We start from the raw sequence: 26,155 nt of genomic DNA on the forward strand, positions 1-26,155 counted from the left end.
TTCTCTGTGGCAGCACGAGAATGAAAAATACACAGATAAAACACCAATTACACACCTAATGTGAATTCTTTGCTCATCATTTTGTTAGGTTACTGATAAAATGCTTACTGGCTTTGTTAAGAAGTGAAAAGGAAAGAAAGAAATTGATGTGTCATTGGAAAGCAGTGATTACAATTTCCATGTAAGTTTGAACTTCCCAGGAGAACTTGAGCGCAGCATTAGATCTGTTCACAGTCAAAAGGAAACAATGATAACAAAACCCCAATGCTTAATGCAAAACTAAAATACAACTAGACAAATACAGTATGCATGCATAGATAGAATGGAAAAATCTCCAGGGCTCTATACACTGCGACCATTTCAATCACATTTTCGACTGACCCGATCAGCATATTTGTGTTTGCGCTGAGGGGAGCTTCAAAGGTTTTTATGCTTTTTGCAACATTGAAAAATGTATCACAGACATATCTGACAAATCATTTCATAAACAAAGTGTAGAGAGAGTGTAAATAAGAGATTAATGGTGCTGTGTAGAAACTTGTTGAATAATGGAACTTTGTGAGATTGTGATGAACTAAGATGAGTGACAGCTTAATGATTTTTAAGGGAGTTTGTAAATGAGATATTGATTTAATACAACAGTTCAATAAACAAGAAGTTAATATTAAGTGACTTATTGTCTGACTATAACACTATTGCCTGTTTTTGCTCTATTTCGTTGTCAAAAATAGTTTGAAACAAGTCACAGCTGAACCGCTGAACATCTTCATTCAAACACAGCAGTGTTTCGTTTATGAATGAAACTTCATTTTTTAAACTAATCTAGTGAGTCAATGATTCAATTTCCCATTCATAAAGACAGTCACTTGCTTTATTCCTGAATGAATCAACCATTCGAACCAAATGAAAGAATGATTTAGTAATTAAATCAGTGACTTGCCGTCACCTACTGTCAGTTTTAGTTTTTATTTTTAAAGTATCTTTTCAGTTATTTATAAATCATTTAATATTTCTATATTAAAAAATATATATTTATTTAAAACATTAATTTTAACATGAATTTATGAGTTTGATAGCCTCATCAAACATATGAAAATACACCTACAAGCCACTTTTTGTGTTCTTCTGTGTAGTACAAATTAACTTTGTTAATACTTATTTCATTTGGTTTGGTAACTTATTATTCTTCTACTTGGCCTTATTCCTAAAGTATGTTTAATTTAAAGAAATTTTAAAAAGCTTGTAAAATATATATTTTAAGAATTTTACATATAAGATGACATGCTTTTAATAAGGTTAGAAAAAATGCTACTACAAAGGTGAAAACAAAACAAAAAATCACTTTAAGGAGTCGAATATCACCTTGTAATGGAAAGGCAAATTTTTTTTTATCAGTTTTTTGATTAGAATGTGGTCCTAAAATTTTGACTGTGCTCCATTTAGGAGACAGTTTAAAGATAAAGACAAGTAAGCATAGAGCCCTGATCTGTATGCATTTTAGTTTGCATCAAACATGTCTTTTCATTGAATTGTTGGTTGCTGACAGCATAAAACCATTAATAAACACTGCATTAATATGGGTATGTATTTGCATAAGGTGTATTTACATTGCCTGTGCATTACTCATATTCAGAAGCCTAATAAAATAGTTTGCTCAGTGTTTGTTGTTTATGCATTGATCTGTAGACACATGCATTGGTCTGCAAAAATGTGGATATTTTGCCTATGTCATTAATAATTTTGCTTATTTTTGGGTCCTTGCAATTAATGAGAATACTTTTCGATTTTAATGGCATGTTTGTTAAGGACAGCTGCATTATTTTTGAATGATAAACAGTTTTGGTATTGCATTGGGCTGCCGCCTCATGCATTTATAATCTAGGTCCTGAGTCAGAACCTCTGCCCTACAGTATGCTTGTGGAGTAAAAACACACTGGCGTTATTTATGATGGAGGTATTACGGTGCCAAGCTGTTTTAGCAGAATCTGTTTCTCCACACTCTCGTTCTTTGCCTATGTCTGCAACCCCTGCTGGTTCAAGCAGATAAGCTCTGTTTGTCTGAAAAGTGGTGATGCCCTGTTTTGATGCATTGCCAAAGCAGCCCTTAAAAGGCAGTGTGATTAATGAGCCAGAATTTCATTACTCTTTGCATAACAGAGAAACGGTGACCTCCATTGCCTCCAACATCATCATGAAACCTAACCCTGTTGACTAAACACTGTTTAAATAAACAGAGAGAGCTGTTAGATGCCACACCACTTTTAATTACGTTTGCCCTCATTATGCTGTTTGAAGCTCTATGTTGTGAAATTTGCTCCTGATCCTAAAAGGTTTCCCCTTTTATTTAGCTTTGATCTGCCATTTGTGAGTCAGAGGAGCAGCCCGCATGGGGTGAAGGAAGTTAGCAAAATGGCTCAAATTCATTTTTGGCAATTTTAACAAGCTCTGGTCTGACCTACAGGTTCTCTCTCGGCACTGGGCTGCATCCAGACTGGATGCTAATGTTGTTCTTCGTGCACACGCACCTGACGGTGACAGTTACTCTGGGATTACTTCTCATTCCAAAGGTGATTATTATACTTGTCATTAAATCTATAGAATGATTAACACAGTCCTGTTTTTTGAGAAAGGTTCATAGATTGTTTCATCCTTCACTGCAGTTCTTGTTCACTGGAACTCATACGAGAGAGGATATAGCCACAGAGGCTTATGAAGATGAGCTGGATATGGGTCACTCAGGCTCCTGTCTGAACAGCGGCATAACATCTGCCTGGAGTGAGCACAGTCTGGATCCTGAGGACATTAGGGTACGACATCTTCCATGGACATTTGCAGTGTTTTAAAATTGTTGTTCAAAATTGTCAAGTGTTGATTAAAGGATTAGTTTACTTCCAGAATAAAAATTTCCTGATAATTTACTCACCTCCATGTCATCAAGATATTAATGTCTTTTTTCAGTCAAAAGAAATTAAGGTAGTTTTTGAGGAAAACATTCCAGGATTTTTCTCCATATAGTGGACTTCAATGGGGGTCAACAGGCTGAAGGTTGAAATTGCAGTTTCAATGCCGCTTCAATGGGCTCTACACAATTCCAGTCAAGGAATAAGGGTCTTATCTAACAAAGTTAACTGGCATTTTCTAAAATACTTAAAATTTTAAAACGGGTGGAAGTACCGACCCAGTGTTTACTAAGCGAACATGCAAAGTCAAACACACTTTACAAAAAAAAAGGTAAAACAACTGTAACATAAGGATGCATGACAACAGAGATGTGGATCCAAATGCAGACTTTGATGAAAAACATAGTCAGACATGCAGGGTCCAGAACTAGCAAACTGTTAAATCCAAGCCAATCCAAAAGAGCAGTCTAACAAACAGGCAAAGGTCAGGGCAGGCAGCAAAGCACTCAGAAAGCAGGTCCAACAGTCCAAGATCAAAAACACAAAGGCAAGGCAAGGCAAGGCAAAGAAACATGGGTACAAGATAACGTTACAGGCTAACAATCATCAGCAGTGTATGTGAGTGTGAGGGCAACCTTTATAGTCCTCCTGAGGAAACGTCCGATAGGCAGAGGTCTATGGAAAATGGAGTCCGGGGAGAGTGGTAACAATAAAGGAAGGGATGGGGTATATATTTTTTTAGAAAATGGCCAGTCGTTTCACTAGATAAGACCTTCATTCATCTAAGGGGTCATGTAGAGCCCTTGGAAGCTGCACTGAAACTGCAGTTTGGACATTCAACATGCTGATTCCCATTAAAGTCTACAATCGTGAATCGTATCGTGAAAAGCGCTATACAAATAAACTTGAATTGAATATGGAGAAAAGTCTTAGAAAGTTTTCCTCAAAAAACCATTTCTTTTTTAATGAAGAAAGAAAGACATGAACATCTTGGATGACATGGGGGTGAGTACATTTTTGCTCTGGAAGTGAACTATTCCTTTAAGTACAATTACGGTGTTTCAGACTTGGTGCATTTCAGAGATTTCCTAGCGGTATGAAATATCAATTTACATTTCCAAAATTAATTGTGCCATTAATTGTAATAATCCAGTGAGATTTTTGTTTGCACAAGGAGTCTGACAACAGCTAGTGCTCCACACAGAGATCTGATCTCATCATCATCCAGTCTGTCTGGAATGACGTGAAGAAACAGAACAAACTCAATCCAGAAGAACTGGTAACATCTCCAAGATGCTTCAAGAAACCTATCTGCATAGCTACAGTACTGTTAAAAGTTTATGGCAAATATGTATGTAAAGTGAGGATGCTGTCGAAAATAATGTGATAAATAGATTTCTTTATCAGTTAAATTCTATTAACTAAATTAAAACAACATTTGATGTGACCATCCTTTGCTATTAAATCAGCTTTTGCCCTAGGTTAACTTAGTTTTCCAGGTAGCTTTCCAGGATTCTTGAAGCGTCTTGGAGACGTCAACAAAGTTCTTCTGGATTTAGTCTGTCATTCCAGAAAGCAGATGATGATGAGATCAGATGATGAAGATGAGATCATCACTGTGTGGAGCACTGGCTGTTGTCAGACTCCTTGTGCAAACAAAAACCTCACTGGATTATTATAATTAATTACAAAATTAATGTTTGGAAATGTAAACTGATATTTCCTACTGACACACTATAGCAAACGATAGAAATAACTGACAAAAACACCAAAAATAAATCTTAAGAAACAATGTAAATCTAAAGAAAATTGGGTACTTTTTCACTTAATTCATATTTTGGTCAGTTTAGACTAGAGGGGTCTGAGTTTGTTTCTTCCAGAAGGTACATAACAGTACAAACCTTGACTATTTTTTGTGTGTTCTTTGCCTTTATCAGGAGGAGCTCAAGAAACTCTATGCCCAATTGGAGATCTATAAAAGAAAGAAGATGCTAGCCAATAACCCTCACTTACAGAAAAAACGCAGTTCCAAGAGAGGACTCGGACGGACAATAATGCGGCGCATCACAGAAATACCCGAGACTGTGAGTCGGCAATACAGCCGAGAAGATCGAGACGCAAGTGACCATGGGAGTAACAGAGGCACCCTGAGGAGAAACCCCTTTGACCCGTCTCACTCTGGCAAGTCAAGGGAAGAATCACTAAAGAGCAAGATGTTCTCACTGAAGAGATCTCATAGCTATGACCATACGCATGACCAAGGTGGGGAAAACAATGGGGTGCGTGAAGATAAAATGGAAAACTCTACTACTGAGGCTTCTCTGCTTGACACCTTGATGGGCCGAAGGTCCAACAAGAAGAACCCTGAGGAGCCAAAGGTCGAGTTAGCCGAATCTACTGAGTCAGTGCCCTTAGTGTGCAAGTCCGCCAGTGCACATAACCTAGCAGCAGAAAAAAAGCCTGTACATCTTCGGACCTCGATGTTACAGAAGTCACTGTCTGTCATTGCTAGCGCCAGAGAAAGGACGCTGGGCATTGCGGGGAAGACCCACAGTGTGGAAGATGCCAGTAAAAAGGGTCTCAAAGCAAAGGACAACACAACGCTTTCCGAAGTTGATGAATCCCCAGAGTGTTTACCAAAAATGATCATCAGCCAGTCGGTTGAGTACACCAAAACGCCTAGTAAGATGGGCATCATAAAGCAGCAGGTGAGTGGCAGTCAGCCCTCCATTTGTTCCGAACCGGGGAAGAGCAAGGATCTGTACGACCTCTCCGAGGTATGCCCTTGGGAATTGGAGGAGTTAGCCACTCCAACGGAGGGCAAGTCTCAGAAGCATGTTTCCATTGCTCCCACTGAAACCAATACATTCCATGGGAGCAGTGCAAAGAGTGGACACAAGTCCCAACACAAACAAAAAGGGTTGGGCCAATCTCCGTCAAACCGACGTCGCTCCAGAGATAAAACTATGGACAGGGATGAAGGGAGGAAACCCAAATCACCTCTTAACCTCAGTGCCCACAAAGACGCAAGTCCGTGGAACTTCGAGAATCTACCGGTGCAACCAATGGAGCCTGTAGGACTGTCCCCCGAGAGGACAATCCGCAAGAAAAGCGTCACTCCCACAGATGGAAAGCCCAAGATTATCCTTTCAGACATCTCCAAATCCACAGGAAGCCTTTTGCAACCTCCAGCTCTCATGGTGGATATCTGTCCTTGGGATTACGATCCCCCTCTCTCCCCCAACCAGGACAAGACCTCCAGTCCCACACATCATTCAAAGAGAAGAGATTCTTGCTCAAAAAGAAAAGGATCCTGCTCCTCCAAAGACAAAGCTAAAGATAAAGAAGATGATAAGCGAACGTCGAAGAGTAAGGAGCGAAGAAGCTCCTCAAGCAAACCCTCCGAGAAACGTCGCACAAGCCAATCATTAGAGGGGGACCAAGTTGCCACGGTGGCATCTGGCAGGAGGAGGAGCTCTACTAGAGACTCCACCATCAGCGGCGGTAGGCGTGCTGACGTTTGTCCCTGGGAGACAGAGGTATTGCCAGGTGTTACCTCAAATGATAAACAGCCTTCAACGACTGATAACCACACAACACCGTCCACTTACCTCAACATGGCTGAAGTTTGTCCATGGGACTTTGATGATAAGTCGTCAGGGAAAAGCGCATGACACAGCAATCACAAATTTAGACCACTCCAGTAGGGTTTCTGGCAGATTCCATAATTGAAAGTTAAGGCCTGTTTACGCCAAGAAAGCTAACTGTAATGATAACTGGCTTTCACACCAACATAGGGCTGTCACGATTCCTTGATTCAATACTCGATTAAAAAAAAAAAATCCTTGATTGCATTTCGAGTAACCAGCAAAAAAACCTTAAAATGGTGCATTCTACAGATGAGAGTCCATGAAAGGCATTATTACACCATTTTCCAAGGCTGCATGTTATATTACACCTATTTAAAAATCATAATAAAGCCTAATGCCATTGTGAATGCAAAACTGTATAATTCAATTAAATACAATATTTAATTTACATAATATATAGGTTTAATACACTGGGGAAAATAATTATTTGATTCTCTGCTGATTTAGTATGTTTGCCCACTGACAAAAATGATCAGTCTATAATTTTAATGGTAGGTTTATTTGAACATTTAAAGACAGAATAATAACAAAATAATCCAGAAAAATGCATTTAAAAAAAGTTATAAATTGATTTGCATTTTAATGAGTGAAGATGTTTCTTGTAGTTGGCCACCAGGTTTGCATACATCTCAGGAGGGATTTTGTCCCACTCCTCTTTGCAGATCCTCTCCAAGTCATTAAGGTTTTGAGGCTGACCACAACACTCTCACCCAGTTCTCCTCTAAAGCAATGTTTATTGGCAAACTTCAGACGGGCCTGTACATGTGCTTTCTTGAGCAGAGGGACCTTGCAGGCGCTGCAGGATTTCAGTCCTTCACGGTGTAGCGTGTTACCAATTGTTTTCTTGGTGAATATGGTCCCAGCTACCTTGAGATCATTGACAAGATGCTCCAGTGTAGTTCTGGGCTGATTCCTCACCAGACTCATGATCATTGAAACTTCACGAGGTGAGCCCCAGACCGAGGGAGATTGACAGTTATTTTGTGTTTCTTCCATTTGTGAATAATCGCACCAACTGTGGTCACCTTCTCACCAAGCTGCTTGGCGATGGTCTTGTAGCCCATTCCAGCCTTGTGTAGGTCTACAATCTTGTCCCTGACATCCTTGGACAGCTCTTTGGTCTTGGCAATGGTGGAGAATTTAGAATCTGATTGATTGATTGCTTCTGTGGACAGGTGTCTTTTATACAGGTAACAAGCAGAGATTAGGAGCACTCCCTTTAAGAGAGCGCTCCTACCTGTATAAAAGACACCTGGGAGCCAGAAATCTTGCTGATTAATAGGGGATCAAATACTTATTTCACTCATTAAAATGCAAATCAATGTATTACTTTTTTGAAATGCATTTTTCTGGATTTTTTTGTTGTTATTCTGTCTCTCACTGTTCAAATAGAGCATTAAATTATACCATTAAAATTATAGACTGATCATTTATTTATTTGTCATTGGGCAAATGTACAAAATCAGCAGGTGATCAAATAATTATTTTCCTGACTGTACATGCATGTAGGTTACGAAGGTGTAGGTCAAACTCCATCCTGCATATTGTGAGTTTAAGTTTATTACAACGTTCATCTCTGAACCAAACATGCTCCATTTCATCAAATTTGTTGGGTAAATCATGTATCAACATACACAAACTGTTCATCAGTATCTTTTCAATATACTGTTCATCACGATTTCAACATAAAAGCACAAACCCTCACTCAAATGTCCACATATTCAAGAAATTTAAGTGGCTGTAGTATTTCTGTCGTAAATTCTATCGTGGCTTATAAGTCTATTTTTATTAACACCAATTTTTTTTTTTTTTATAATTATCCGATTACTCGCTTAATCATCAGAATAACCGACTGATTACTTGATTAACAAAATAATCATTAGTGACAGCCCTACACCAACAACAGATGGTAATGTGTGCTGGAGTTATGTCATCTGACACATTAAATGCTAAAGCTCCTTGAAGTTAGAAGTTGAAGGTGGATTCTTATTGGCTATTAATGTTTTTATCATTCATCAGGCTGGAAAAAATCATTTTGAAAGTGATTCAGAACTGTCGTATCACTATTGGACTTCGATATTTTCATATATTCAGGACAATTGTAAAACATTTTTAATTATAGTTATCATTCTTGGTGTGAATGGGCCTTTAGCCTTACTTTCACACCCATTTGCTATTAAGTTTTTAATAAGTTTGCATATATTCCAACTTAAACACTTTCTCAAAAGTTTTCAATGTTCGTTAATGTATAATGTAACAGTTTCATCTACCAAAACTAATCCCAATTGAAATATGTATTTAAAAAAATAGTGCCTTGCAAAAGTGTTCAAACCCCTCTCATTTTTATGTAACATTTCTTTCATTATATTTTGTTATTTCCTTAAAAATATTCTGAAGGGCAGAAAAAAAGTAAAAAAATATATATAACAGTGGATGTCCCAGCTGCACTTTTGTTTTAGTTATCAGGAAGTGTTCAGACAAGGCTGTGTTCAACCCCTAAATAAGAATACCAACAATCTCTTTGAAGAAAAAAATCTCACAAACCTTTCTGAAAAAAAAAAAGAAAGAAAACAATTATTAATACTGCAGTTTTTCAATTTAGTAAATAAGAGAATTTGTTTTGGGGGGTTTGAAGACCTTCACAAGGCACAGTTAGAGAGAGTGGGGTAAGATGAGACACATTCTATATCTAGGAAACTGCACAGTTTTTATACAATTTATTTTTAAGTTGTAATACTTGGCTGTTTTTGATGGAATAAAGCACACAATCCCTAGATATCACATTTTTACTTACTATATCGCTTGAAGATTGCTATATAGATTGAAGATGGCTTTGAACTATATGTATTTAAAACCAACATTTTTTTTAAAGAAAACAAGCATTTGTGTAATATAGCTTTTGTGATGTTCCCATGTGACAACTATCCCTAGTCTCTGCTCTATATCACACATGTTGACGACTTGATAGATGTAATGGTATATCAATGATTTGGATAAATAATACAACTAAAACATAACATTGCACCTTTTTTTTCTTTCAAAATAAAAAAGTGGTTGGAAGTCTTGAGCTTGTAAGAAATATTTCAATGGCCCTATGAAATAAATGCTTTCTTATAGGGATGCTCATCTTACCCTATTCTGGTCTGCATTTTTAAATGAATATACAAAAATATACAAAAATTTCTTTAAAACTTTTATGAACAACAATATTCACCTGGTGCCCATTGTGAGTGATGGATAATTAAGATTTGACAGTCTTTTAAAAAATATATCCCATATTGTTCACAAACCTTCAAGTTACCAAATATCTTTAAAGGAGTAGTTCACTTCTAGAACAAAAATGTACAGATAATGTCCTCACCCCCTTGTCATCCAAGATGTTCATGTCTTTCTTTCTTATAATAAAAAATAAATTATGTTTTTTGAGGAAAACATTTCAGGATTTCTCTTTATTATAATGGACTTCTATGGTGCCCCGGAGTTTCAACTTTCAAAATGCAGTTTAAATGCAGCTTTAAAGGGCTCTAAACAATCTAAACCGAGGAAGAAAGGTCTTTTCTAGCGAAACGATCGGTTATTTTCTGAAGTTGGAGGAGAAAATGAGATGGAAGTTTTTTCGACATACCCTAACTGTCATGAACCGGAATACACAGAGTTCACGCAGAGCTAGACAAGACATTTGTTTGAGGCTAAAAAATATATAAACTGTACATTTTTAAAGATAAGACCCTTTTTCTCACCTGGGATCGTTTAGAGTCCTTTAAAGCTGCATTTAAACTGCATTTTTGACGTTCAAACTCGGGGGCGCCATAGAAGTGCACTATATGGAGAGAAATCCTGAAATGTTTTCCTCAAAAAACATAAATTCTTTACGACTGAAGAAAGAAAGACATGAACATCTTGGATGGCAAGTACATTTTCCGTAAAATTTTTGTTCTGGACGTAAACTACTCCTTTAAGGATATTTTTCATATTCATAAGTATTATTTCAGACATGGTCTACAATGTTTTCAACTTTAATTATTTTATCAAAGATACCCAATGAATGGTAAACTGTACACCAGCAGGTTGCATTGTAAACCAGTTGTTCCATCATTCTCTGTATCAGTAAACTGCATGAATGCGAGTTAACCAAGCTGCATTTTTAATCTATGTTGAATATTGACTGAGAATCGCAGTTCAAAGTATTTAGTTGATCATTGCACGGGCACACTTATATGTTGCATTGTTGCTGGAACAGTTTTGTTTTTTCCTGTTTCACAGAACCCTTTCTGTTCTGTTGTGATTTGTATCAGTATCAGCTACTGTCTTATAACATAATCAGTGGTGTCACCCTATTGATGATTGTTGCATCAATGTATACAAAGTCACATTGGCTCTTGCATGACAGTGAGTAAGTCTGTCTTTTTTCTGCACATGAAATTCTGAATCAGCAGGAGTGTTGTGAGTCTACTGAATATCTCAATGCAAAGATACATTCCTAACTTCAGTATTATGCAGTTGTTATGCTCAATCGCAATCCACCCGGAAACATTTCTACTGTAAATAGATATTGTGTGCTTCTTTGTGAAAGCATGTACATACAATACTTCCTGCAATAAACATATTGTGTTCGGATTTTACTGGTCTCGTGATCCTCATCATACACTTATATGGTGATGTTTTTTAAGTATATATTTTGTTTTCTTCATCAGATCAGCTTTGGAGAAATTTAGCATTGCTTCACTTGCTCACCAATGGATTCTTTGTGATGAATGCACTGTTTTAATGTAAAATAATTGGTTACCTCGCTAACTAAAAATTGTAAGTTTAGTCAACTTGAAATTTTAAGTTACTTGAAGTTAAGTGACAACTTGGATATTTTAGTTGACTACAATTTTTAATGCATCGGGTAACAAATTATTTTAAGTTAAACTTTTTTTTTTTACAGTGTTGGTGCCGTCAGAATGAGAGTCCAAACAGCTGACAAATGCCATCACAAAAATCCACAGCTAATCCACACCACTCCAGTCTATCAATTAACATATTTTAAAGTGAATAGCTGCATTCTTGTAAGAAACATATCCATTATTAAAATGTTTAACTTTAAATTGATGCTTCTGAGAGAAAAATTGAGTCCATATAATCCACAATAATGTGGATGAAAAAGTCCATCCTCTGTTGTCCTCCCACGTCAAAATCCACCAAACTGTTTTTAATAGTGATTTATCTATGCATATTTCTCTTCTGATTCATACCAGATTAATTTTTCACTGGAGAAAGCAATATAGAGGACTCTTATTTTAGCCAGAAGCAATGCTTTGAAGTTAAAAAAACATATTAAGTCTTAAGAAATATTCCTTTAAAATATATCAAGGGAAATAATCACCATAAAATTGTTTTTTAAGCCCATTTCTAGGATTCATATAAAGCCATGTAATCTCTAATGTGGAAAGGTCCATTCAAAAGATGCTTTTCACAATGTTTATCTTTAGTTGGACTAAGTGCCTATTTGAATTAGGAAATAAAGTATAGCCAAAATATTTTTTTTCTAGGACATCACAAACTGGGTGCAAAAAAACATGATCAAAAGTACAGCAACCCAACATCAAACTCAGCATCTCCTTTTGTATTTGATTGTTTTTCTCATTGATCAACATTACCCAGTTCACAAAAGCTACTAAAACCCTAATACACCCCTGCATTCATTGAAATGTGCAGCAGAAGACACATGAAATGCTCCTTTTATAAGCTGAGGGGTGTGAACAACATGAAGTAAGTACATTTTGTGTTGAGTTAAATAAAATAGTAACGCTGCCCCCCTGTGGTCAAACACTAACAGCTCTTCACCAACGTGTGGCATGACTTAGAAAGCAGTGAAATTAGAATGTTATATATTATAATGTATATATTATATACAAATGCTAACAAACAAGATGTACCAACTTTTAACATGGTTTAATATGGCACCCAGTACACACACACACACACACACACACACACACACACACACACACACACACACACACACACACACACATGTTGGGTTTACATGTTTTATGGGGACATTCCATAGGCGTAATGGTTTTTAGACTGTACAAACCGTATTTTATATGGCCCTACACCTAAACCTAGCCCTCACAGGAGACTGTGCACACTTTTACTTCCTCAAAAAAACTCATTGTGCATGATTTATAAGCCTGTTTCCTCATGGGGACCTAAGAAATGTCCCCACAAGGTCAAAATCTACTGGTATTACTATCCTTGTGGGGACATTTGGTCCCCATAACGTGATGAATACCAGGTACACACACACACACACACACACACACACACACACACACACACACACACACACACACACACACACACACACACACACACACACACACACACACACATTTGTGACCCTGAACCACAGTCTTAAGTAGAACAGGTATATTTGTAGCAATAGCCAGCAATACACTGTATGGGTCAAATGTATCGATTTTTCTTTTATGCCAAAAAATCATTAGGATATTAAGTAAAGATCATGTTCCATTAAGATGTTTTGTAAATTCGCTACTGTAAATATATATCAAAATGTAATATTTGATTAGTGATATGCATTGCTAAGAACTTCATTTGGACAACTTTAAAGGTGATTTTCTCAATATTTGGATTTTTTTTGCACCGCTCAGATTCCAGATTTTCACATGTTTGTATCTCGGCCAAATATTGTCCTATCCTAACAAACCATACATCAATGGAAAGCTTATTTATCCAGCTTTGATTTACAGAAGTGTAAATATTAATTTCCAAAAATGTATCCTTATGACTGGTTTTGCGGTTCAGGATTAGATTTATAAATAGTTATACCATATAATTAGGATAATGACAAACAACAACAACAAATAGCATAATAAAATATAAAATAATAGTAAATAATAATAAATGTAATTTTTAAAAAAAGCCACATTATGGTTATGTGACTATTTAACAAGATAATGTCTTGTGAATGTTGCATTTGTGAATTTCATTTTTTTTTAAGAATAATCTGAATCTCTACCATGATTATACTCATGATTATAAATGGGAAGAATCATTATCATTACAATTTGTATCTCTATTAAAACTAAAGGAATAGTTTACCCAAAAATGAACATTTGCTGAAAATATACTCAGCCTCAGATAATCCAAAATATAGATGAGTTTCTTTCTTTGTAGGAAAAGAATTGCTCTGCAGTGAATGGGTGCCATCAAAAGTTGCTTTGTTTTTGTTTTTATTGTGACTTTTTAACATTCTTTCTAGGGTCTACAGATAAAAAAACTAGCATTTTTGTCTAATTCTGGCACTTTTACAGCCATGTTTATTAATGTGTATTAACCCCTATAAACAAGTAAACTAAACTTAAGAATGAGTCCAAATAGCTGATAATACATTACAATAATCCACAAGTTACACACCACTCCATCAACTAGCATCTTGTGAAGTGAAAGGCTGCATGTTTGTGAGAAACAAATCAGTCGTTTTAGCTTTAATTCATCAGAATATTAGTCGAAAATCCATAACACTTCATCCAGTGAAAAACTTCATTCCCTGTGTCCTTTCACATCAAAATCCACAAAACATATTTGTTTAAAAGTATTTTGGACTGTTTTTTTTTTTTTTTTTTTGCTGAGATTACTTTTTTCAGTATGAGGTTAAAAATGCATTAAAGGATTTGTTTCTTACAAACATGAAGCTTTTCACTTTGAAAGATGTTAACTGATGGACTGGAGTGGTGTGTGGATTACTTGTGGATTGTTTGGACATTCTGACGGCACCCATTCACTCCAGAGGTAATAAATGGTGTTTTTTAGCCATTATGACCTCTGGAACCAGGGGCGTTGCTGGGAATTCTGGGCCCTGTGCACTGAATTCTGGGCATTTACATTAGTACATTAGTACAACATTTATTGTGGTCTTAAAATTATATTTAAAGGAAAATACAATTTCACTCCTCAGGGGCCCACCCCCCACTTGGGGCCCTGGTAATTTAGTCCCCCTATTCACCCAACTACGACGCCCCTGTCTGGAACAACACGTGTGCCACGAGATCTTGTCACATCCCTAGTATTAAATAAGGGAGACATGCAAAATGTGCAAAGTATGGGGGCCCCAGGACTGGAATTGAGCAATACTGGTTCATAGCAACCCCACTCAACCCTGTCCTTCAGAAGTAATAGTTGTTAATCACTGTTTGCACATGCTATACCATATTTATTCTGCCATGATATTAAAAAAAGTTAAAGGTTTACAAAATGTTTTAAGCAATACTTGACATATAATAAACTCTGTTGAACCCTGCTGAAAAAAACATCTAAAACCAGCCTGGTTGACCAGCTAAAACCAGCCAACCAGCCTAGGCTGGTTTTAGCTGTTTTTTCAGCAGGGACTGTCTTTAATATTAATTGTTGATTTGTGTAAATAGACTGAAGACTTGCATATAGCACCAAACACCATTGAAGTGTTTAAATTAAGACAACACAAGGATCATCATCCTGATCCATCATCTGGGAAACCACCAGCTAAAATCAGCCTGACCAGCCTGGCCAGGCAGGAAGGCCAGCTAAAACCAGCTACTTCCAGCTTAAGCCAGCTACGACCAGCCTAGGCTAGTTGACTGTTTTTTTTTTCAGCAGGGAAATGATGATCCTTGTGTCGGTTTTAGCTGGTCATAGCTGGTCAGCAGGCTGGTTTTAGCTGTTTTTTTTCACCATGGTTTTTAGCAGGGAAATGATGATCCTTGTGTTGTCTTGATTTAAACACTTCAAACTGGTGTTTGGTGCTATATTATGCAAGTCTTCAGTCTACATTTACACAAATCAACAATTAATATTAAAGACACTCCCTGCTCAAAAAACAGCTAAAACCAGCCTAGGCTGGTCAACCAGGCTGGTTTTAGCTGGTCATAGCTGGTCAGCAGGCTGATTTTAGACACTTTCTCTGCCTGGTCAGGCTGGTCTTAACTGGTCAGGCTGGAAGATGACCAGCTAAAAGCTACTTCCAGCCTAAACCAGCTAAGACCAGCCAACCAGTCTAGGCTGGTTTTAGCTGTTTGTTTGTTTTTTTTCAGCAGGGCTGTCAGAATACAAATCTTCTGAAAATAAACATTGATTTCTAAAGATTTTTATGATGTTTGTTATCTTTATTTTGGAAAGAAAACTGAATTTCCTTTTTTTGGAAAAATTGAACTGCAGTGCTCCTTCTAGTTTTCAAGACACAGCCATACAAACATCCCGGACATTCAACATATTATCAGTTAAGGAACTGATTGTTAAATAGGATAACGCCAGAAATAATAACAGAGTTACAAATATTATATTGTGGGCCGTCACTCAATAGTGTTTAGTTAGCCTAGTTAGTTTGTAGCTATTAATCAACTTCAATCCCATAAACTAAAGACAAATATGTGTTCGATAACGTTTAATAATAACGTAATGACTATCAGCGCTGCTTTTAAAATATTTAATGACAGCGAAATCTCACCTGTGAGAACCCTGGTGAAAAAAACAGCTAAAACCAGCCTAGGCTGGTTGGCTGGTTTTAGCTGGTCAACCAGCTTGGTTTTAGCTGGTCATAGCTGGTCGTCAGGCTGGTTTTAGAGGGTTTTTGGCCATTTTTCCAGCCTGGCCAGGCTGGTCAGGCTGGTCTTAGCTGGTCAGGCTGGAAAACCACCAGCTTAAACCATCTTGACCAGCTTGGCCAGGCTGGGAGACCAGCTAAAACCAGCTACTTCCAGCTTAAACCATCTAAAACCAGCCAACCAGCCTAGGCTGGTTTTAGCTGTTTTTTTTCAGCAGGGAAGCTGATGCTGAGGGGAAGCCGCTGACATACAACTTCTGACATCAATATTTGCATCAGTATTTGCATATTTGCGTCCATCACTTGCACTTACCAGATGTGAGGGTTTACTCTGGGAGGAGAGACAAAGGGATTCGCGAGGGAGATTGCACTTTGATGTTATTTTGCAGCTCTACCCTGAGGTATAAAGATTAATTTAAAAAAGTCGAAGACACAAACAAACTTCTCGGCTTATTTGAAGTTGTCGTACTAATTTTATAAAGAGTATTTCTGCGCTTTTAAGAAATATGGCCAATTGTGAAAACGAAGTGCCACCCTTGCCTAGACACACATTCAGGGATTTTTTGAGTCGGGAGCAGAACGATGTCAAGTAAGTGCATCTTAATTCATCCGTGTTGTTTTTATTGTTGTTTGGTTGTTTGTGTTCAAAAACATTATGCTAAGTGTATTATCAGATTTTAAAAAGTATCTATAAGAGAACAATCATTTCTATTTTTAATCTGGTCATGTGCTTTGTCGTATAGGGTGCAGGTTGACTTTTTCGTCAAAGAGAATAGCTTCAAAGAACGCATGCAGATTTACTGCATCAAAAACCAACGATCTAGTATGTCTCTGTTTTGTCTCTCTACCCTTTATTTTCCTGTTAAATTCAGATCTTAAAATTATGTTTCTATAATACAAGGAATTCAAAACATTACAAATATTTTGAAAATGAATATTTTTGTAAATTACATTTAATTTTAAATAATAATTTAAAATGTGTTTTGTTCCATATTTATGCTCCAAAAATTAAGTTATTCTCAGTTGAATGCATGTAATGCTTTTTTTGTACTACCATGTCTTAATGGTTTATAAACACTGTTTCTGTATTATTTAGGTCTCAGGGTGCGAGTGTTTTATCTTTCGCTCAAGATATTAAGCTGCATTTTGTATATATCCAGAGTGCTGACTGACTCTAGCAAAGATCAACATAAATGGTACATTTTATTTTATTGTTTTGATGACAAGAAGGCTTTAGTCATGTGACATTTCCTTTAGGATTCTTCATCACTCCCAGAACTCACAATGTATTTTTGAAAAGGCTTAAAGGAAAATGTGTTTAGGTCTATACTAAAAATAAATCTTGTCTGACTATGAGAACAAGTAATGGGTTTAAAACGCTGCTCATAATGTCACTATACAGTCTTTATTTACTTGTCTCTAATTCCCTAAACACAATAAGAAGGACATTGCAATAATTAGACTTTCTTTAAACTTCTGACTTAGTTAATGGTCCAAGTAGAAAGAAAATTGATTGCATCATTAAAGCAACTTTTATATTTGTATTTTGAGTATTACTACATTTTTTTACTTAGTTTTCTGCTATAAAATTGACAGTGATATTTGATATTTCTTCTTTCCTTCTAGCTTGGGCTGCGAATACAAAAACTATACCTTTCTTGATATAAACTGGTATGTAGTTGCAATGAACTGTAAACAGAAATTGAATATAAAATTTCTCTGATTTATTTGTTTACACCATTTTAATATGCCTTTACTGTTACCAGGGCCTCAATTATTTGGGTTGAACGAAATCCCTCGCTTTGGGCTGCACAGGTAGTCCTGTAGATAAATCTCATAATATCCAACCATTTTCTGAATACTTTTTCAATTATTTTGTGAAAGATGTTATGGAACTAATATAAGGTTATTAATAATCATTGGAATAATCATTAATGTTTGGTGTATGGATGTATTTAAGAGTTATTTTCTTTAGGTGTCTGTTGCAGTCATATGTTTATTTATAAGAATCCTGCTGACATATCTACGATACAAGGTAAGATTTTTTGCATTCTCTTTGTTGTGTCTCAAATGTCAGTTTACATGAAGCAATGTAAAATCTAAATAATGACCCTGACAATGACACACAATCAACAAGTAATACAGACAACCTACTGATATGTTTTGCATGCAACTATATTGATAACATCTATGATCATTCTGTTTGTTTGTCCTCTCTCTAATGATCTAGGGGAACATATGGCAGCAGGTACTTCAAATATCGTTTATCTTGGAAATGATTGACACTGTGCCCTTTGTGATTGGAGTAAGTATACTGTTGACACAACAAACAACTGTGCAGCTTGTTAATGAGAGATGTGCTTTTCTAAATGATTGGATTGTTTTCTGGTGGAAAATAATGTTAGCTTGGGCTTATAATTAAGCACCTAGAATACAACATAGCAACACCCTGGCAACCATTAGAACATCCTAGCAACGACAAGCAACCTAGCAACCACATAGTAATATCCTGGTAACCACACAGACTACCCTAGCAACCGCTTAGGTAATAACCCTGAACAACTTAGAAACACAAATCAACTCAATGGCAGCTACCCAGAACAGGCTAGCAAGCACAGAGGAACACCTTACCAACCACTTAAAACACTCTAACAACTAGAGCTGGGCGGTATGACCAAAAATTTATATCACAGTATTTTTTAAAAATTATACGGTTTCATGGTATATGACGGTATTTTTTTTTCCATGCATGACTAGGTGTTAACCACATTTCCTAATAAATTAGAGAATAATTACTGCAGTATATTGGCTTACATTGACCGGACTAGTATTAACCCAGGTTTGATTGGTCTCACAAAATGCTGCTGTTCACAAAGGAGTGACAGTGGCACTCATAACTGTAATGAGGTGAAGAAATCAGAATTCATGACTTGCAGTCAAAATACACAACACTTTATTGTGCATTCTTCACATTCCAGGACATATTTGTGGCGGAGGTGGTGACGCAAATTGCTTGTGTTGCCTCCTGCGGCTACAACTTTAGCCTGACCACATTTACATATGATGTAGTGATGCACCGAAATGAAAATTCTTGGCCGAAACTGAAAACCGAAAGAATTATGCCAATTATTAGTACCATTGCATTTATGGCTATGACTGGTATTCGGTATGAAAAGGTATACCCTCAGCTCTACTAGCAACCACAAATTACTCCTTGGCTACTACCTTTCCTGAACACTCTAACATTCACATAGCAACACCCTAGCAACGACCTTGCCTGAACAACCTAGCAACCACATAGGAATGCCCTGGCAACCACCCTGAACATTCTAGCATCCACATAACAACACCCTGGCAACCACCCAGAATACCTTAGCAACCACAAAGCAATGCCCTGGCAACTACCTTGCCTGAACAACCCAGCAACCGCATAGAAATCCCCTGAAAACCACCCTGAACACTCTAGCATCCACATAGCAACACCCTGGCAGCCACCCAGAATACCCTAGCAACCACAAAGCAATGCCCTGGCAGCTACCCTGAACACTCTAATAACCCCACGCAACTACCTTTCCCTGAACAACCAACAACCACATAGGAATCCCCTGGCAACCACCCTGAACACTCTAGCATCCACATAACAACACCCTGGTAACCACCCAGAATACCCTAGCAACCACAAAGCAATGCCCAGCAACTAACTTGCCTGAATAACCTAGCAACCACATAGGAATGCCCTGGCAACCACCCTGCATACTCTAGCATGCACATAGCAACACCCTGGCAACCACCCAGAATACCATAGCAACCACAAAGCAATGCCCCGGCAACTACCCTGGACACTCCAACAACCTCACAAAACTCCATGGCAACTACCTTGCCTGAACAACCTAACAGCCACATAGTGATGTCCTGGCAATTGCTCAGAACACCCTAGCAACCACAGAGCACCTCCATAGCAACAAATCAGAACACCCTAGCAACCACGTAGCAATGCCCTGGCAACCAATGTGAACACCCTAGCAACTACAGAGCAATAAACCAGGCAACCACATCGAACACTCTAACAACCACGCGCAACTCCCTGGCAACTACCTTGCCTGAAAAACCTAGCAACCACATAGAAATGTCCTGGCAATTGCTCAGAACACCCTAGGAACCACAAGTAACACCCTGACAACCTAGCAACCACAGAGTAATAGCCTGGCAACCAACCTGAACACTCTAACAACCACACACAACTCTCTGGCAACTACACAAAGCACCCTAGCTGCCACGCGCAACTCCCTGGCAACTACCCTGCATAAACAACTTAGCAACTACATAGCAATTCCCTGATAACCACCCTGAACACCCTAACAACCAGACACAACTCCCTGGCAACTCTCTTGCCTGAAACAACCTAGCAGCAAAATAGGTTGCACCAGCAAGACGTGATGAAGCATGGTGTAAGCCCTATGCAGGGCTTTGCAATGTCAATCTTTATGATAAATATTTACCCCTGTAGCACAAACTAAAACTACGATCAGGCACAACTACGCCCGGAGTAGACAATGCACGTCCACGCTGACACATTATTCCACAGTTATAGCTGAGGCGACATTCACGCTGCAATTTCTACAACTTCTACTAATATAAAACTGAATTGCTTAAGATATCATAACAAGCCAGCCACCACGCCATGATTCCATTGAGTAAACATTTCCTACAAATCCGTGTTTATTTGTTGTATTTTGTGATAAAATGTACAGAATTTGAAAGCTGAAACTTTATTTCTGATTGAAAGTAGCAAAGAACAAAACTTACTGTGATTATTGGATGGTAGGAGCGCTACAAATAATGAATGGACATAAAGACGTGAAATATTTCCAAGCATTTATACTGTCCTTCCAAGCAAGATGTTCAATGGTACAGTTTCTTTTAATAATCCCAGATCATATGTAATATTTTACTGCATATTATATGCTGTACAGAAATGTATTTTTATTAGGTCAATTACTGTCGGAAGCCTACACTGAGCTTATCCTGCCCAAAGACCATAAACATAACAGTTCATGTCTACAGTAATTTAAAAAATAAATAAATAATTAGCAAATCATAACTTTTCATTTTACGCCTACCTTTGACTAGGCATAAGATTTGATCTCAGACGTAGTACTATGCATAGATGGTGCAACAGGTATTAATTCTACGCACAACTACGCATTTTGCTTCCAGTCTAGTCTTACAACCGAGTTTACATCCAGCTGGTGCACCCGGCCCCTGAACACTCTAGCAACCACAAGCAACACCCTGGCAACTTACTTCCCTGCAACTACCTTTCCTGAACACCCTAACATCCACAAAGTAATGCCCTAGCAACTAACCTGAGGCACCTATTAACCAAATAGTAATGCCTGGGCAACCACCCAGAATGTCCTAGCAGCCACATAGCAACACCCTGGCAACCATTTTGCATGAACAGCCTAGCATCTACAAAGCAATGCCTCTGGCAACCATCAAGAACACCCTAGCAACCACATGGCAACTCCCTGCCAATGACCCAGAACAAGAATATAGCCCCTAGCAACCACAGACCAATGATTTGTCATCCTAAACACAACCACACACAACCCTAGAGATTTCCTGGCAAACATCCTGAACACCCACGGAGCACTTCTGTGGCAACCAATCAGAACACCCTAGCAACCACAGAGCAACACGCTGGCAACCATTCTGCATGAACAGCCTAGCATCTGCAAACCAATGCCCTGGCAACCATCAAGAACACCCTTGCAACCACATGGCAACTCCCTGGTAATGACCCAGAACTAGTACATATACCCTAGCAACCACAGAGTAATGGTTTGGCATCTTAAACACTCTTACAACCACACACAACTCTCTGGTAAGTCCCTTCCCTGAATAATCTAGCAGGCACATAGAAATTTCCTGGCAACCATCCTCAACACCCTAGCAACCAAGTAGCACATCCGTGGCAACATATCAGAACACCCTAGCAACCACAGGGCAATGACCTGGCAGCTAATCTGGACACTCTAAAAACCACACGCAACTCCATGGCAAATCCCTTCCCTGAACAACCTAGCAACCACAAAGCAACTCCCTGGCAATTACCCAGAACACCCTAGCAACCACAGGCAAGTGCCTGGCAACTGTCCTGCCTGAACAATCTAGCAACCACACATATTAATGCCCTAGCAACTAACCTGAGCAACCTATTAACCAAATAGTAATTCTCGGGCAACCTCCCCGACCATCCTAGCAACCACAGAACAACACCCTGGAAACCATTCTGCATGAACAGCCTAGCATCTACAAAGCAATGCCCTGGCAACCATCAAGAACCACATGGCAACTCCCTGGCAATGACCCAGAACAAGCACATATCCCCTAGCAACCACAGAACAATGGTTTGGCAGCCACAAGCAATTCCCTTCCCTGAACAACCTTCAACCACATAGCAACTCCCTGGCAACTACCCAGAACACACTAGCAACCACATAGCAATGCCCTGGCAACCAGTGTTTCCACCCTAGCAACCACATAATAACGCCATGGCAGCTACCCTGAACAGCCTAGCATCCACATAGCAACACCCTGGCAACCGCTCAAAAAACCCTAGCAACCACATAGCAATGCCCTGGCAACTAACCTGCCTGAACACCCTAGCAATCACATAGCAATGCCCTAGCTATTTATACTGTATGTATGAAACATTGAAGACAAAAATGATTTTGTACTGAAGAAAAAAGTCACAGTGTCTCTTCATAGTATATTTTCTTGACAGAAAATGTAATTGAATTCCTTATATCCTTTACATGCAATATTATGTTTTTATGTATTACATACATACATGCATTTTGGTGAAATGCTTAGATTTTTTTGCTGAAGGTTTAATGGTTGCTCTTTGTTGTAACAGATTTTTTATAGTCCTCTCCGAAACCTCTTCATCCCTGTGTTTCTGAACTGCTGGCTGGCAAAACGTGCTTTGGAAAACTTGATTGTGAGTACATGTTTGCAAGAGAGTATCAAAAAGTATCAAAAAAGAAATCAAATTGACATCTTTGTATCTGTGGCTGTCAGAATGATCTTCATCGTGCTATTCACCGGACACAGTCAGCCATGTTCAATCAGCTCCTCATCCTCATCTCCACCATCGTCTGCCTCGTCTTCACTTTGTGAGTCAGTGAAAATCCACTCATGTACACACTCAAATCTAAAGCCCCCACAAATTGCTTGTCAGACAGGATTTCCTAACAACTCCCCCTGCTCTTAATCGGTGTTTGTCTGTTCTGATTTGACTGAGACCAGAGTATTAGGCCTGCAGCATGATCAGAGTCAAAAACCGATTGAATTACAGCTAATTTTTGTGGTTTTTGCTTTTAGAGGGAGAAGCACTTACTCACCACAAATGTTCATGGCTATCCATTTTTACATCCTCATTAGTCCCTGGTGTGCTGCCAAGCTAATTGTAAAATAGAGTGGCTCTAAAAAGTGTTTGGACTCTTAAAGGAATACATGGAATACATTACACAAACTTAGACATGACACATACATAGGCAACTTGGGAGAGAAGGGGGAGGAAGTGCATAGCCCAGAGGCTGAAGAGGGGCTCACATGACTGAGATTGACACCACTGTAGCCATCATCATACCATCAGCTTTGCAAATGGTAAATTGTTAGAGGAAAAACTGGGTTTCATACACTAAACAATTGAGGATCACTCACTTTCAGATTATTTTAAGTCGTTCCTAATGTCTAAATATTGAGAAAATCGCCTTTAAAATTGTCCAAATTAAGTTCTTAGCAACAACATATCTTAATAGAACATGATCTTTACTTAATATCCTAATGATTTTTGGCATTAAAAAAGACAAATTGATAATTTTGACCCATTCAATGTATTTTTGACTGATCAGAGAAAATGCATGAAGTGACCAGGTAAAAATTTAAAGACTTAAAAATCAGGACAAATAACTGGGCAAAATTTGCATACTGTATTCCAGCCTTAAACAACACTTTAAAATGTTTAAATGTTTACAATGTTTAAAATGAAGACAAAAAGAATGTGAACACTTTGTTAGTTCATAGAAAAGCTTAAGCATAATTGTTTTTCAGATAACATATCTGTTGTACAGCTCAGCAACATTAACTTTCTTTTTGTTGTCAATATATTGGAGTTTTTTGTCTTTTATCTCAGGACCAATGTAATACTAAAATGCTCTGTGGTCAAGTGTTCATCATTAGAAATCCACACACAGCACTACACAATCACCATTACACAGCCAGTAAGTGCATCTCAACACTTTAAAGGAGATTTTCACAAGCTGTTTGCTCATAGACTTGGTGTCATTTGAAGAGCTAATGCAGGGCAAAAGTTAATTTCCTTATCCCATCACTTTATGACCATTTGCCACATCAGTCAATGTGTGGTTTTACCAAGAAATGGAGCTTGTCTTCTCTTTGTAAGGCATTTGCTTACAAATATTTTTCTGCTTCATGCATGTAATATGTACATGTGATATGCTGATTTTGTCTCTTTGCAAAGCTCACAAATAACATCAAATTGAATTGAGTGATTCATTTTAAACTCTACGTAAGGTCAATTATGAATTAAGAAAAAAAAAATTGCAACATTTAAATTAAATCATTAGCGATCAACAATGGCATTGCTTTCCATTAGTGACTTGCTAATATTGTACTAATGAAATGCAACTGTGATTGAGATCATTCAAGTCAAGAATGTGCAGAATATGCACATCAAAATGTTTTGTATTTCATTGTGGCATAATTTCTGCAGAATTGTGTTGCAGTGAATTTTCACTTCTCTTTCATAACGAGTACAACTTGTATACATAAATTGATAGTTTAATAATAATTAATATATTAATACATACTGTATATTACTGTAGTATACAGTTTAACATCTTCTGCAAACTTAACATGGACTCCTTTGTGTTGTCTCCTTTTGTTAATTTGTTCCTCCTCTCGCCAGCATTTGTGGTGTTGAGCACTTGCAGCGTGCCGGAACAAAACTCACAGTTTTTGACTCTTTCTACTTCTGCATCGTCACCTTCTCTACAGTGGGGTTTGGAGATGTACTTCCTGATGTCTGGCCCTCCAAGTTGCTGGTGGTTATTATGATATTTGTTGCTTTAATCGTATTGCCTATCCAGGTAAGCTTTCCTTGATACTACCCTTTGAAACAGAAATGATTGACAACAATTGTAGGCTAAATATAGCATGATAAATAAACACTGTATGCTGACTTATAAAATGTTTTTATAATATTTTCACTTGAAAAATGCTGGAAGAATTCATTTCCCATGTACAACCATTTTTACAACTTATGTTTGTTCACATTGTATTTGACCCCCCTCTTAAAACATAATGGTATATATATATATATATATATATATATATATATATATATATATATATATATATACAGTCAAGCCTGAAATTATTCATACCCCTGGCAAATTCTGACTTACTTTTATTCAATCTGCAAGTTTTTTTATGCCTTGAAATGAAGGCTTCTCCCAAAAGATAATAAGACGATGTACAAGAGGCATCATTATGAAAATGCTTTTATTTACATTTGAACAAAAAGTGGCATGTCCAAAATTATTCATACCCTTTGCAAACTGTCACAGTCTATGGGAAAATCCAAAGTTCTATACCATTCCAAATAGTCCAAGCTGTTCTAAAGCATCCTAATTACCCTGATTCATTGGGAACAGCTGTTTTAATCAACTCAACAGGTGAAAAACAGAAGCTCTCTGCTGTTGGTTTGTGGACAGTCATGGCTAAGACAAAGGAACTCAAAGGACCTGCGGCTGCGCATTGTGGCTGCTCACAAGAAAAAATAAGACCATATCTAAATGTTTTGAAGTTCCAGTGGCTACAGTGCAAAGTATTATTAAAAAATACAAGATGTCAGTTGTTCAGCTGCAATGATGTAGCCTTCATTTAGCGTAAAAAAAGGAGAAGCCTTCAACCCTAAGAACACCATC

General features: G+C 37.7%; 2 protein-coding genes across 2 annotated transcripts in view; both read left to right on the forward strand.

Moving 5' to 3' along the window:
- Positions 1–11,159, forward strand: part of gpr158b (G protein-coupled receptor 158b) — a 61,112-nt gene extending 49,953 nt beyond the window's left edge. Inside the window, exons 9-11 of the mRNA XM_073849474.1 lie at positions 2,462–2,567; positions 2,661–2,807; positions 4,838–11,159. Of these exons, the coding sequence (XP_073705575.1) occupies positions 2,462–2,567; positions 2,661–2,807; positions 4,838–6,574 (1,990 nt within the window). The 3' untranslated portion in view covers positions 6,575–11,159. The remainder of the gene's footprint in view (positions 1–2,461; positions 2,568–2,660; positions 2,808–4,837) is intronic.
- Positions 11,160–16,642: 5,483 nt separating this feature from the next.
- The window catches only part of kcnt2a (potassium channel, subfamily T, member 2a), a 32,528-nt gene continuing 23,015 nt past the window's right edge, over positions 16,643–26,155 (forward strand). Inside the window, exons 1-10 of the mRNA XM_073849475.1 lie at positions 16,643–16,725; positions 16,880–16,959; positions 17,233–17,332; positions 17,763–17,807; positions 17,903–17,951; positions 18,112–18,171; positions 18,367–18,441; positions 23,059–23,142; positions 23,223–23,317; positions 25,135–25,315. Of these exons, the coding sequence (XP_073705576.1) occupies positions 16,643–16,725; positions 16,880–16,959; positions 17,233–17,332; positions 17,763–17,807; positions 17,903–17,951; positions 18,112–18,171; positions 18,367–18,441; positions 23,059–23,142; positions 23,223–23,317; positions 25,135–25,315 (852 nt within the window). The remainder of the gene's footprint in view (positions 16,726–16,879; positions 16,960–17,232; positions 17,333–17,762; positions 17,808–17,902; positions 17,952–18,111; positions 18,172–18,366; positions 18,442–23,058; positions 23,143–23,222; positions 23,318–25,134; positions 25,316–26,155) is intronic.

This window comes from Garra rufa, chromosome 10 (assembly GCF_049309525.1).
Source record: "Garra rufa chromosome 10, GarRuf1.0, whole genome shotgun sequence".
In the NCBI taxonomy this organism is placed as follows: Eukaryota; Metazoa; Chordata; class Actinopteri; order Cypriniformes; family Cyprinidae; genus Garra; species Garra rufa.